Source organism: Lytechinus variegatus, chromosome 4 (genome assembly GCF_018143015.1).
Source record: "Lytechinus variegatus isolate NC3 chromosome 4, Lvar_3.0, whole genome shotgun sequence".
Lineage (NCBI taxonomy): Eukaryota > Metazoa > Echinodermata > Echinoidea > Temnopleuroida > Toxopneustidae > Lytechinus > Lytechinus variegatus.
In genome coordinates, this window is record NC_054743.1 from 1488885 (window position 1) to 1504287 (window position 15403).

At 37.0% G+C, this 15403-nt stretch overlaps 1 protein-coding gene and 1 pseudogene across 1 annotated transcript; both read right to left on the minus strand.

Moving 5' to 3' along the window:
* Positions 1-3413: 3413 nt before the first annotated feature.
* On the minus strand, positions 3414-7533 carry LOC121412405 (annotated as a pseudogene).
* Positions 7534-13975: 6442 nt separating this feature from the next.
* Positions 13976-15118, minus strand: LOC121412406. Its single transcript, XM_041605217.1, has one exon. The coding sequence runs from the start codon at positions 15116-15118 to the stop codon at positions 13976-13978; it is 1143 nt and encodes a 380-aa protein (XP_041461151.1).
* Between the last annotated feature and the right edge of the window lie 285 nt (positions 15119-15403).

Genomic DNA, 15403 nt, shown 5'->3' on the forward strand with positions numbered 1-15403 from the left:
CATATCATAGATTTCCATATTACATGTACATGGAGCATAAAGTGAGGTTGAAATTAAATCATTAAGTAAAAGTTACAGCAAGTGACTAGTGACAACTGTAATATGTAATTGAAAAAAAATAATGAAATTTTAATTTCTTGTACCAAGTGGTTGATTGTAAAAGTTTACATAATTGGAATTGACATTCATGTAAATGTATACGGTATTTTCGCTCCCTTTGACTTAACTCTGTGATTTGAAACAATTCTTTGATTTCATTTGACAAGTATTCTGAAAGCTTATATTTTGGTGCATCCATACATATACATGTAAGTTGTCCTGTGGAATGATATTGTACTGTAGTCTTAGATATGATTTGCTTCACAAACTTGCACATTGTTCAGAAATATTTTCTGATTTATCAGTTTAGCTTAAGAGTTGCAAGGTATAGTGCACGAAAATAATGTACTGAATACAGCATTTCTTATGAACATTTCATGTGTGCAATCAATCTGACTGAAAATTTATAACGAGTGGAATTTAGCTATTACACTATTTTGAAGATGGGTGATATTTTCCCCTCTTTCTCTTTCTTGCTTGTAAATTTGAACTTTCCATGGAAGGTACACTGTAATATTTAAACTTGTAACTGTTGCAATATTCAATTCTTGCTCTTTTGATATTTTTGAATGTTGAATCTTTTAAATATATTTCATAATGAAATTTTAATTTCTTGTACCAAGTGGTTGATTGTAAAAGGAACTGTCCTTTGCTATTACAATGAAATGGGTACACCAGGCCCAAAATAAAATCTGGAAAGCTTACTTGTAACCCTGAACATGTTTTCAAATTCGGATGATGAATGACAATTTAAGGTTTCACATGAGTTTGGAAAACAGTTTTATGGGTATCGTCATGAATATGCAATGAGCAACCTAAAATTGTCGCATCCCCCCATGTTTTTGTTTTCATTTTAACTTCATCAGAAATGAGAGTTCAAATTTCCTCTCTCAGTACAGTATAGGGATTGACTGCTGACTTTGTTTGAAGATCATCATTACCAATTCTAAGAAAGGACAGGGATGGATACAAAGATAGATATTCAAGATATCATGTGAGGATGTGACATCACACTCATTTCATGATGATATGCATGGAATTGTTTCACAAAAATAATACTAATCGAACCATAGTAGTTGCAGTTTTTTTCCCCCAAGATTTTGATGAAACTTCCATGAATGTTTCTCTTTGAATTTTACTATTATTCTAGTTACAGTTAACTGCCCAAATCGATCAATCCTGAGTTGGCGCATTTTTTAAAATAAACATGATCAAATTGTATATTAAATCTTCTACATTTACATCAAAGTCAAACTAATTTCTGTGGTCCCAAGAGATTTAACATGAGCAGAGTTACCTTATTTATTTTCAGCTTGGAGTACCCCTTTGAGATGAGTATAGCTAGAAACTTGAAAATACATGTACACTTTCAGGTTGGAATCACAAGGATAACAAATCAGGTCACATTCCTTATAGGTTTACTTTAATGATCTATGTAAACTTTTACAATCAACCACTGACTGAAGTTTTGCTGAAATAGTTACAATTGCAGAAAGAAAGCATTTGTTTCAAAGCTCAAAATTATTCTTTGAGTTTTTGTTTGACACATACATGCTAGGACAATAATGTTTGGGAAATGCAAATAACGGAAAGTTTGCTACTGTTATTACGGACTCATTACATTTCTCCCACCATATCATTTTATTTTGTAAAGGCCACTTGTATGAGCCCCAAAAGGGGAATTCATGAGAATAAAATTTTTTAAACATAACAAAATGTCCCCATCAGAGATCTTGATTTTGGATAACATAAGCCTGGTACAATAAATATGAAAAATATGATCACATTGAAAATTCCTAACACAAATAAAACATATGTGGGACACTATATTTTAAGTTTCTGAAAAAATACATTGCAGGAAATAATGGGAGGCTTACATGAATGTGCCCTTTTGTCAGCAGTTACACATTTGCTACTAGAATCATCAAGCAAATATCTTACTTGCACATACGATGTACAAACATATAGTTGATCAATTTGTTTTTAGTGAATTATGGTTAATCCATCTCGAGACCACTAGAAGAAGTGGCATACCTGATTAATTTATTACAGAGATATCTTTCCTTGCAATGTTATATAATGAGCACATCACAGTATTATGTGACTCCCCCCCCCCCACACACACACACACTACCCGATTTAAAATATAGGTAGGTGAAAAATTCAAGTAAAAAATACTGTTATGTTTTGTCATGATTTTTCTGTTACTAGTGCCTAATAGAAAGGGAGTGTCAACAGTACTATGATCCATATCACTGCTTTTTTTCTTTGCTATTACATTTCAGTATGACAGTGTGGAAACACAAAGTACAGCACATGTAAAATATAATACCAAAATAGCATTTTTCAATTATTGAAAAAACATATTCCCCTGAAATGAGTAGTGTATGGTATTTTTGCTGAATATCAAGAAAGACAACATTTAGAGGGGATATATTTTTTTTCTAAATCATCAATATTCATAGAAAGTTACATAACATTCACATCCCTGTTCATTCTCAGGAAGGAGGATTTGATTTTGATAGCTTGAGAAATTACAAAACATGTCAGAATTCCATGATCTACATTTTCAACGAGTTTGATCTTGGTATAATGTACACCTTCTTTGTTGTGCAACTAAACGAAATATTCTCACCCCATGGCCTGTACACATGTAAATATAATCAACAGTGCTCAAATGAAAGAGTTATCACTCCCCCTGTGTGTATAGTATGAGGTGGTATTATTCATGAATCATTAGTTTTCAGAAGTTATTGCCTTTATAGTTCACCTAAAAAGGGTAACCAAAGAAATGTATAATCTAAATTACAAAAGAAAATTTCAAGCTTTGGTGAAAAGAATCCAACAAAGTGCATCGCCCAAATCATTTAATACCCAGATTGAAAGTTCATGTCCTTAAAGAATTATGACTGACGATATGTGAAGAAAATTATATCCTCAAGTCAACTGCACATACATCTCTGTATTTCTTTTCATACAAAATCCATCTCCTACCATTGATGAGCTGGAAACCTTATGGTATAATATCATTTTCTGATTCCTCGATACCCCAAAAATGAATTTGTAAGTAGTGCACAAATTATCCTCTAAAATAATAATCACCAATTTGACAGAGCATTGTACAACAGCAACAAAAAAGAAATGAACAAAACCAAATGTTTTCATATGGATAAAACAGTTGAAGAAAGAATGTAGCTGTAATGAATTTGTTCTGTTGGAAAGATGGTATTAATGAATGGATTTCCTAAAACTTAAAAAAAAGAGTTAAATCCCACTATTACCGAATGTTCACATTTCAAGTAGGAGTACTTTGTTTATGAGAAGAAAAGAGTACTACAAATCCATTTGTGTAGGTCAGGGACTCTTAGGCTAGAAAGAAGAGTGGCAGGAAAGTTTGGAAATGAAGAATGCATTCTCCCTGGTCTTTCATCAAAGAGCTTAGTTTCAGAGAAAACTAGAGCTAGGGCTGTGACATCATTGTGACCTGTAGACTGCGTCGATGAAGATGGCCTTCTTACTTCCAACTGCTGATCCACTCTCGCTAATAGCTGATGGATTGTTTGAGCAGATCTACTTACTCTGTCTACGCTTTCCTGTGTGATTTTCCCTCTCAGTCCATGAGCATGTTCTTTGAAAATCCTGTTATGGTGTTCAACAACACGATCAACTTCTACGTTGCACGTTTCTCCTGATTTTGTGTTTACTGTCCTATTCCATACAAGTTCATATGCAAGTCGAGGTGACAGGAATCATTTGACCAGAGCAAGTAGTCGCAAAATATGGTAGCTGTACTTGGGTTTTCCAGATGCACGACAATGCAACATTAGGAACTTATAAATCCTGATCAACCTCTTACCATCACCCCTCTGTCGTGCATCAATAAAATCAAGTGCGATCATCCCCATTCCTAATGCACAACATAGTTAAGGACAGAATCCGGTGCATCTGTCGAAGCTTTCGCTGAGGCAGGCTGACTAGGAGGAGCTTCTCCTGCATGCTTACTTCTCTGATGGTTCATCAATCCTTTTCTGGTTACATACTTCTTTTGACAGTACTGACAGATAAAAGACCTTTCATCAAGCTTAATGTCATGGGTGGATGGTATCATGTATTTGTCCACAAACTTTGACATAGCTTCTTCAGCACACTGCTTCATATTCCCATGCTTGTCCAGATTGAATTGATGCCTTGTTGGCTCATCCTCCACTCCACTCAGTCCAAAGTGGTCCATGGGTGCAGCAATGACAAGTGCTGAAGTATACTTCTTCAGCAAATCTTCGGCCGCATTAACATTCTTCATTGGGTCACTGGTCACATTCCTTGCCTCCAAAAAATTCCGGGCAAAGTAAAGGGTTCCTGTGTTGCCTCCAGATGATGCATCATACAGATGCTTTTCTTTGAAAAGTGATATACCAGGTAAATTCAATTTATCCTTTGTTACAAGTACTTTCAAGTTTGAATCACTATTATCTTCATAATCTAGTCTTATTTGATAGTTATCTGCAATCTGGACCATTCTTTTTTGAGTCACATTCACAACACACTGAACACTTTTATCAATTTTTGGAGGCATAACTGGGTATGCTCAGAGAAATAATGAAAAGGCAAGGACTAGATGTGTTTCCCCCTCCCCCTAGTAAATGACCTTTTATAAGAAAAGAATTACCACAATATCTAACACTCATTCCTATTGCTATATGAATGTGATTTTCAATATTTTTAGACAATTATCTATCTTGATACAAAATTAGCCAAGTGCCAGTGGTGTAATAGCACAACATCGGATCACCAGTTTTATGAAACATGTTCCTATACTGGAAGTCCGGATTACTCACAATCTAGCTTTACCTGATAAAAATTAGCAAGGGCATGGAAGTCAGCGATATTTGGCATCAAACCCTCCAATCTTTCAATAGGAGTGGACGAGTTCCTCTGTTCTTCAAAGCAGTTTGCCATTCTCTCACATGACAGCAGATCACCAGCAGCTAGAACGGTAGTTGGTTGATCTGTTGAGTGGCCAGGAACATAGGAATGCATATGATGCATTACTTTATATATTCCGTCTGTAGTGTTTTCAGTTTCCATCAGTACCCCTAAGTTCACCTTAAATTAAGCAGCAAACAAATATACAATGTCAAAATGAAATATAAAACAACTATTTGTAAGAAAAAAAAGTCAATCGACATGTAATTTTTCTCTTTGATGTCATGTAATGATGATCTAAAAAGCATGACTTTTAGAAACCATGGCTCACACATCCGATTCACCAACTGTTCAGTCTAAAAATGTGATTTTACCTTTATAAGTGATCTCAAGTGAAGCCATTGTTTCAACAGTATGAAAACATCGCAATAGTTTCATTCAAAACCACCTTTGTGAATCCCAAATTCAAAACCATAGATTGAACCATGCTTTAGACGGAAACCAACTGTGTGAATTTGGACCATCATTTCTTAACACTTGTATTAGAGAAATAGGCCGAATAGCCAAAATCCAGAATCATAAAAGAAATAATCCCATCGCATTGTTTAATGAATCTTGAATTGTTGAGTTTAATAACAGCACATTTAAAATGACATGAAACACAACTTCAGACTTTTTTTGCCATCTCAGACATATGTTCATGTGGATTTTTTTGGGGAGTGCATCCATCATCTTCTGAAGTCCAGGAAGATGCTCCGCAATAATTTGTGCTGAGAGAATCATCCAGTCCCTCCGAAGCATTGCATTTTCCTCAACGGTAGGCAAGAATTTTGTTGAATCAATGTCTTCAACAGCAACAGTGCGCCATTCAGAAGATAGATGATGCCCATTTACTCGATGTTTTTTGCCGAGCATTTGGACCATATGATAGTCCTTACCATAATTGTCCCTGGTGGGATGCCTTGCTGCGATGACCATATCAACATTGTCCATCGCCACGGTAAATGAACTATCGCAGCGGGTTTGATTGTAATCATCTGCAACACCATGATTATCCTTCATGATTTCCCTTTCCATCTCATTTGTTCATGAATTGTCCGAGCCCATTCTTTCACTTTGGTATTGTAGTTTTTGCCACAATCTGATTGCTTGATTAGCAGGTTTAAAAGCAGTTTTATAGGATGTGCACACTCCTTTAGAGTTCATTAGTGAGAATGAGTTTTTTTTTGCACATCCCTCTTTCAATGTTAGGGAGTTCAGTACTTGATGGGCGTTCATATTCTGAGACCTTGCATTCAGAAGAATGCCAGCTGCTGTAAATATTTTGGGCAAAGAATTTTCTTTTGTCTTTTCTGTGTTTCTTTCTCCTCTTGGGGTCTCTGCTGCTGCTTCTAAAACAGAGGGAAGTGTGGGAGCATGCTGTTTTAATTCTTCTGCTTGCTTCTTGAAGTCAAAGATTTCTAATGCTGCCACAGAGGAATCTCTAAACGCAGACTCATTGGATGGTTTGCAGAGGTTGGCTGCTTCCTGACTAACTTCATTAAGAAATGCATCCCTTGTTGAATTCATCTTTGAGACATGCTGAATAGCAGCTGCTGCATATCCTCTCTTGAGGGCTGCTGTAGCACTTGACCATGTGCTAATAGACTCTCTAGCAACCGGGCCACTTGAATCCAACTGCAATGCACATACAAATACATGTAATAAAGAAAATAAAGAACTAGTACTACAAAGGAATTGGCTCCACATAATCATTAACCTAATCCTTTATATTTTGATTTACGGTAATATCTATTACATTTTTAAGGTGATTTTATTGCTATTAATAAGATGATTATCAGTTTCATTTGCATGTTTGATTATGAACAATTACAGAAATTATTAGTAGCAAAGGAGTACTAATATTACTTATAGTGCTATTAGTATCATGATTACACATCAACATCATTATTTATTCACTGTATCACTTCATAATTTTTGTAATTTGTCCAACTATCTGTGAATACATACCTGTGATCTTGAAACATGACTAGATTCTGGTTGACTTTCATCCGGTAATGCTGGAACAGTTTCTGAATGCGAAAGTTCCTTGTTCTTGTGCTGCAAGTGTAAGAGAGAGAGGTGGTAATTGTATTTTCACTTACCACCTTACTATATCTTTCACTCAAAAGACAAACTTTGAGTGGATACAAACTAATACAGAAATTCATGGGATGTTGAAAAATACTTTTTTTCACCTTGTCGAAATTTATAATTATTTAATAAACAATCCAGTCATAACCTATTCCTATGTTAATATTTTTAATAACCCTCACACATTTCCACTAAAAATAATCTCTTCTTTCATACTACTATATCCACATTATAATGAAGAGGATGTAAGGAGGAATAAGTGCTTACATGTTGCTGGACAGGAACATCTGGCATGAGGTGATTGTTGTCTTGCTGGTCAGAAACGACAAGTGTGCTCAGCTTGGACGATACCTTAGATGACTCAACATGCTCAAATAGCCTCTTCTATGACACTTCTAAAGAAGTAAAGATAAAAAAAATCAAATCCAATCATTTATGTAACAAATATAAATAGTACATAATTAAAGGGAAACATATGCATTAATTTCAACAATTAACTTGGTATAAATATATTTTCATAGAAAACAGTATACACATTTTATTCAATGCCCCCCCCCCCCCCCTCTTTCACATCATACTTCTTTTAAGACTTCAAAATTTCTCTTCTAAATTCATATTTTTGGTTTTAACACAGCAGTCTAAATTTATAAAATATAACATTAAAAGATTTTCTTTGAAATGTAAAAAACATTTGAAAAAAGAAGAAAATATTTAAACAAAGTTACTGGTAATGTTTGCACATAAATATACTCATTTAGTACAAACAATCCTCTTATTTTAAACATACAATCTACATAATTCCACTAATTGAAAGACTTAGGCATTCTTTGGTGCAGTAATTTACATGTAACCAAATTTGTTTGCAACATCAATTAATAATAGTAAATACAAGTAAGATGCTGAGTTTTAGATCCTGACCTTTAGTGTTCCAGATGGCTCAGCTCTTGGACTGTTGCTGAAATAAATACAAAATAGATATATGTATAGTCAGTACATACACACTCCCATACATGCATATAATTATGTGGGGGGGGGGGGGTTAAAAATCATGTTAAATTAAAAGCACTGCACGAAAGATTTCTGTCTCATAATTAAATCAACAAATCAAACATTCAGACTCTGTTCATCATCCCGAGATCACTGTAGTATTAATTGACTTATTGTTAGGTTTAAAGGACAAGTCCACCTCAACAAAAACTTTATTTGAATAAAAGAGGAAAATTCAACAAGCACAACACTGAAAATTTCATTGAAATCGGATGTAAAATAAGAAAGTTATAGCATTTTAAAGTTTCGCTTATTTTCAACAAAATGGGTATATGAACGAGCCAGTTACATCCAAATAAGAGTCGATGACATCACTCACTCACTATTTATTTTGTATTTTATTATATGAAATATGAAATATATTGATTTCTCATCATTGTCATGTAAAATGAAGTTTCATTCCTCCCTAAACACAGGAATTCCATTATGTGGAGGTTGGCGTTTGTGACAAGATGACTAACTCAAATTTTGGAAATGTTCTAACAACTCTGGAGTGACGAATTAGTGACAACAAGATGAGTACCAATATTATCACACGAGTTCGACGTTTCTTCAAGACTTTAATAACCATTGCAGTTACAATCTCTCACTTGAACTTGAACTGTTCAATCTGTAATTCAATGACACAGAAAAAGATATACAATGTATCAGTTGTCAGTTAACAAAACTGTCATTATGAAATAAACGTGTCGCCATAAATATGTAAACTTTGTATTTCTGAATAATCTAACTCGTATATAAACCCACTCATTGGAAATGAATATTTGTCAGTCTCTGCATAACAATCTGACTTTAAACCTGTGCCTCAGTCTACAAATTCTTTATTTATCTTGTTTTTATAATTGACATCTGCTGTAATGACATTGCATGTGTATGCGTAATTTCCTTCAGCAAGAAATTTATCCACACTGTGCTGCACTCGACCCAGGTGAGGTGAATGGGTACCCGTAGGATTAATTCCTTGAATGCATGAGCGCTGAGAGGCAGCTCGAGCTAAAGCCGGGGTAATAATAATAAAAAAAAAAACGCGCCTCGGAATAGAATATTTCTAGATAGATGGCGCTATATAAATGCCTATTATTATTATTATTATTATTATGTGATGTATTTAGCCAAAATAAATTTCTATCTGCTGAATGCCCACAAAATATGCATGTCTTGCCTAATTTGTCTTGTGTCTCGTCAAATGCAAATATCTATGACATTCAGTCTTATTAACCCATAACATACACATGCACTGCCTGTCCTACACTGCAGTCATACACAATAGCTAACAAGCCCTTTAATTCCTAAAAATGTTTCAAACATGTCAAAAGGTCACCTAACGTGTATTACGATAGCCATTCATTCATATACTGTTTTACTTGGCTGGTTTTACATTTCAAAGCTTTCTATGAAACACTTGTTATCTAAATCTAGCTTCACTTTCATCTATAACCTTCAGAAGATCATACAAGTTGATGCTTTATCGCATACGCTGTACCACGTATAAGGAATCACGTATTTCATGTGATAATGCCAAGGTTTGAACCAAAAATACACATTGTATATGATCATATTTTATACCTCTACTGACATTAATCATTAAACTAAAGATTATACTACAGAAATATGAAGATAAATTCGACTTACAACATTGGCATCTCCAGATTAGCATGAATTTTAGAAACAATCCCAAAATGACTTTCATTCTATCTCATAGAAAATTTAGATCCTCGATAAATCAACTACGCCCTCACTCGGCATGTTCGAGAAACGAATCCAAAAATCTCGCTTCTGACGTCATCGCAAAAATTCAGAAGCGTGGATTTACACATTATCTTAACATTTTGTGCTTCAGGCAAGGAGGTCCTAATCGTCAAATTCGTAAAAATTGAAATATTGTATAGGTAATTCAAACAATAAAAAACAAAAGAAATAGTGAGTGAATGACGTCATCGACTCTCTCATTTGGATGTAACTGGCTCGTTCATATTATAAAACTATTTTGTTGAAAATAAGCAAAACTTTGAAATGTCATAACTTTCTTATTTTACATCCGATTTTGGTGAAATTTTCAGCATTGTGCTTGTCTGATTTTTCTCTATTGATTCAAATCAACATTTTTCTGAGGTGGACTTGACCTTTAATGCTACTCCCCGGGAAAATTGATCGGAGATGTAGATCTACATACATTACACGTCAGAGAACTCTTATCAACCATCAACCATTTGGAAGAACAAAAACTGCTTTGAACTCATTTTGGGATTCCAAAATTGCCAATATTCAAAAAAAGCATGTCAAAAATCTTATTTCAGCGCTTGCAAAATGTCTTTAATTAATCTTTTGTTTACTTTCTAGTTTATCATTGTAAAAAAAATTGTATTATTCTTGTTTTTCATGTTTGTGCGTTCAAACATACTTGAATATTCATGTGCTCCTTGCGCAATATCTGCGAGGGGCGGTCGTAACCTCTGGGTCAGACAAAGGTCACAACTTAATTATCTTTCCTCTCTCTGCCGAGATGGCCTGGACGATTTTTTGGGGGAGGAGAGTGAATCACTGGGTAAGGTGAATCACTGGGGGTAAGTGAATCAGTGGAGGGCGCGGGCCCGGGCGCGTGTGTGTTGGTTATGGTTTGCCCAATCAGTAAAAATCGTCCAGGACGTGGATTAGCGAATGCAAAGGTAGTGGAACGTTGTAAGCCGTAATTTCGATCAGTTTTGCAACAGTCTGATATACCCTTATGGAACAAACACAGTGTTACCACAGTGTGTTCACATAGTTGACTATGTGTAAACTATGTGTTAACTATGTGGTCACAGTGTGAGACTTCAGATCACATAGTTAATCACATAATTGCCCACATAGTTGGGTAACAAACACAGTTTTACCACAGTGTGTTCACATAGTTGACTATGTGTAAACTATGTGGACACAGTGTTAGACTTCAGATCACATAGTTAATCACATAATTGCCCACATAGTTGGGTAACAAACACAGTGTTACCACAGTGTGTTCACATAGTTGACTATGTGTAAACTATGTGGTCACAGTGTTAGACTTCAGATCACATAGTTAATCACATAATTGCCCACATAGTTGGGTAACAAACACAGTGTTACCACAGTGTGTTGACATAGTTGACTATGTGTAAACTATGTGGACACAGTGTTAGACTTCAGATCACATAGTTAATCATAATTGCCCACATAGTTGGGCAACAAACACAGTGTTGCCACCGTCGGAGAGTGTTCACATAGTTGACTATGTGTAAACTATGTGGTCACAGTGTTAGACTTCAGATCACATTGTTAATCACATAATTGCCCACATAGTTGGGTAACAAACACAGTGTTACCACAGTAAGTTCTTCAATCGTACCCGAGAAAACTTTAACAAGCAAAAAAAGGGTCTTCAAGCTCGTCAGGGGGGGGGGGGGGGCAGGGAGGAGTACTAAACTTGAAAAATTGTTTGATGCACTATTCCCAATACAATCTCCATTTAGTTTATAATTTACACTGAAATTTTGCCGGTAATTTGATATTTGATATTTTCTTTTAAGATCATCATCGCAATGGATAAACTATCAGTAAAGGCTAACGTTAGAGTTATAGATCTATACTAGATATCCGGAACTCTTCGGTAAATCTCGGCCTCGGAAATCTATTTTCGGCGAGGCATGCTAGCGCACTAGCGCGCTAGTGTAATACATGTGCGTTTCAAATTCACTCGCGAAAGCTCACCGACGCCCGTTACAGTTTATCGCTTCATCCAATATTTACGCCCGTTAGAATCTGATCTTACTGCACTTTGTCTTAATCTTCTTGAATTGATAAGGATATCAACCATGTGGGTTTTAGTACACTGGGTGGAAACAAGGAACTGTTACTTCTAGCGATTTTGTAACAAACAGATGTTGGTCAACTTGGTGGACGTGGACCCGAACTTGAGTTGAGGGCCTGGTGGAGTCCGGAACCCCGCAGAGAAACGGCCGAAACATTGGCTGGGATGTGGAAGGCCAAGGTGTTAGTGGCCAGTGGTAAATATACATTATTATATCCTGATTTGTACCTAATATGTAATTATTTATGCTCTCCCTTTGTCCAGGGAGTAATTGTCGAAGAACCGTATGTATATAGATCTATAGGCTATGTGGTGGTGCTCGACTAGCCTGGAGGCGTCTGAAACTGAAAGTCATGATTCCGTGGCCTGAGTTACTGTGAATTTACATGTAGCTCTACACAGTACTCTACGTAGTACTCTATGTAGTCGTAGGGTTACTCCCCACTGACGCGGATCACGAGCTATATTCACCCACGTACTGGTACAAAACCTGAAACTTTCGCCCGCGAGATTTCTTACCTTACCTTACCGCAAAAACTGGAAGAATGCTGAATTAGCAGTCGAGCTTCCAGATCTATCTTCTAATTTAGTCATCTTCCATCATGCTTCAATAAATTAAGGAGGCAGCGGGGCAAGTTGGTGAAAATTGACTTTTCATATCTAAGAGTAGTGGGAATCATAATGCTTATCTTGCCAGTATCGGACTAGCCTGATTTTGAAGGTGTCTACTGTGGGAGCTTCAACTACCTCAGCTGGGAGAGAGTTCCAATCATTGACTACTCGGTGACTAAAAGCTTGCTTTCTCACATTTGTTCTGCATCTTGGCTTTACAAGCTTGTATCGATGACCTCTTGTAGTACTGTCAGCTAGTTGAAAAAAGTGGTCTGGGTTAAGTCTGTCGACTTCATGAGTGATCTTATACACGTGAATCATGTCTCCTCTCTTTCTTCTGTACTCCAAGGATGGTAATTTCAGGTGTTTAAGCCTTTCCTTGTATGGAAGATGTTTGATCCTGGAGATTACTTTTGTTGCTCTCTTCTGAACTCTCTCGACAGCCTTAGCATTAACAATGTACTGTGGTGACCAGATGACATTTCCATATTCCAGGAGTGGCCTCACTAACCCGTTAAATAGTTTGGGGATAGTGGTCGAATCAAGATACTAGAAAGTACGTCTTATGCTGATAAGTACCCTGTTTTCCTTATTAACAGCATTTGACACTTGCTTGTGGAATTTTAGATCGTCGTCAATGATGATCCCTAAATCCTTTTCTTCTCTAACTGCATTCAGTGCTGTACTCCCGATGTTGTAGTGCTCTCTTTGGTCACCTGATCCAAGATGCAAAACACTGCACTTGTCAGTGTTGAATTGAAGTTGCCACTTTGAGGACCAGTCCATCAGTGAGTGCAAACTTGCTTGGAACAGTTCACATTGATTTGGAGAGGAGACAGACGAAAAGGCCTTAGTGTCATCTGCATAGATCCTTACAGTCGATTCCATAACATCAGGGAGATCATTGATGTACAATACAAACAATGTCGGGCCGAGCACGCTACCCTGGGGCACCCCACTCTTTACCGTGCACCACTGAGATCTGGCATTGTTTACTATTACCCTCTGGGTTCGGCCACTGAGAAAATCAGCAATCCAAGTTTTGAAGCTTCCTTGGATGTTGTACGCATCTAGTTTTGCCACAAGACGTTGATGGGGTACACTGTCAAAGGCCTTTCTAAAGCCTAGGTAGACAACATCAACCTTTTCACCTTGATCCAGTAAGGATGTCCAGTCCTCTAGTGTCTGGAGCAGCTGTGTAACAGTTGATCTTCCTGGGACAAATCCATGTTGGGAATCGCTGATTAGTTCATTCTCCATCAGATGATCGACGATCTTGTCTCTGATCAGCGACTCCATGATCTTACAAGGTACTGAAGTCAACCTTATCGGTCGCTAATTATTGGCTTCAGACTTGTTTCCCTTCTTGTGAACTGGAACAACGCGACTTGCTTTCCATGCTGAAGGAAGCTTGCCTTCTTTGAATGATTTAGTGTACATGATGGCCAATGGTGTACACAGTGAAGGTGCTGTTTCCCGTAAAATGCAAGGATGGATACCATCCGGTCCAGCACTTTTGAATTTGGAAAGCAGATCAAGTTTGCGATGTACATCCTCTGGGGTTATGTCAAGAGCAGATAAGCATCCCGCTGACTGTCTGCGTTCAAGCTGTGGGATGGAAGAAGTGTCCTCTTCAATAAATGTTGTCTCAAAGAAAGCATTCAAGATTTCGGCTTTCTCTTCATCTGTTGAAGTGAAGGTACCATCTGTCTTTTTGAGATCAGGAAGCCCCTTTCTGGTCTTTAGATTATCAGATGCATATCTCCAGAATGCTTTTGGATCCTTCTTCACATTCTTCGCAAGGTCCTTTTCAAAGATACTTCGCAGTTCTCTCGTGAGGAATTGAAGAGTCTTTGCTTGTCTCCTAGCTCTAGCAATGTCAGTTGGGTGTTTAGTGACTTGGGCTTGTTGCCATGCACGATGCTTTTGTCCATGCAGTCTGAGTGCTTGATTGTTCATCCATCTATGCTTTTTCTTACTTCGCCGTGATGAAGAACAAGGTATGTGTTTCTTCATAATGTCTGTCAAGATTGTATGGAAGAATGACCAGGACTGTTCAGTATCCATGTCCTTCATTGACTGTTCCCAATCAACTTTATCAAGCTCCTCACATATGTCATTGTATTGTCCAAGACTAAACTGAAGTTTTGGAAACTGTGCTTCTCTTTCTGGAGCTGAGAGGGTGATTGTCAAAATAAGCCCAAGATGGTCACTCAATCCAAGAGGAGGCAGTGATTCAATATCATCAATCAAATGGTCATTATTGGTGAACACCAAATCCAGAGTGCTGTCAGTTTGTCCTACCCTATGTCTTGTTGGGAAATGGACATGCTGGTGTGGGAAGCAGTCGGCTATAGTGTCTATGAATTCTATATATGTGTTGCTTCTTCCAGTGTGGGATTCCCAGTCTATGTGAGGATAGTTGAAATCCCCTGCAATCAAAAGGTGGGCTGAGTTCCTATTGGAGACTTCAAGCATGAGATCGCGTAGCTGGTTGTGATTGCTGACAGATGGACTTCTGTATATACATCCAACAAGAAGTTTCTTTGAACCAGACAACCGCAGTTATCAACACAGACTCCTCAAATCCTCTTTGGATATCACAGTCTCGTATGAGATGACGTAGTTCATGAGAAACATAGATAGCAACACCCCTCTTTCCATTTGGGAGATTGGAGTGTATGTCATATCCATCTAAATGTAAGTCCTGTTCATGAAGTGGATTCTTGGCATTCTTTGGGCAGATCTCAGTCAGAAAGACCA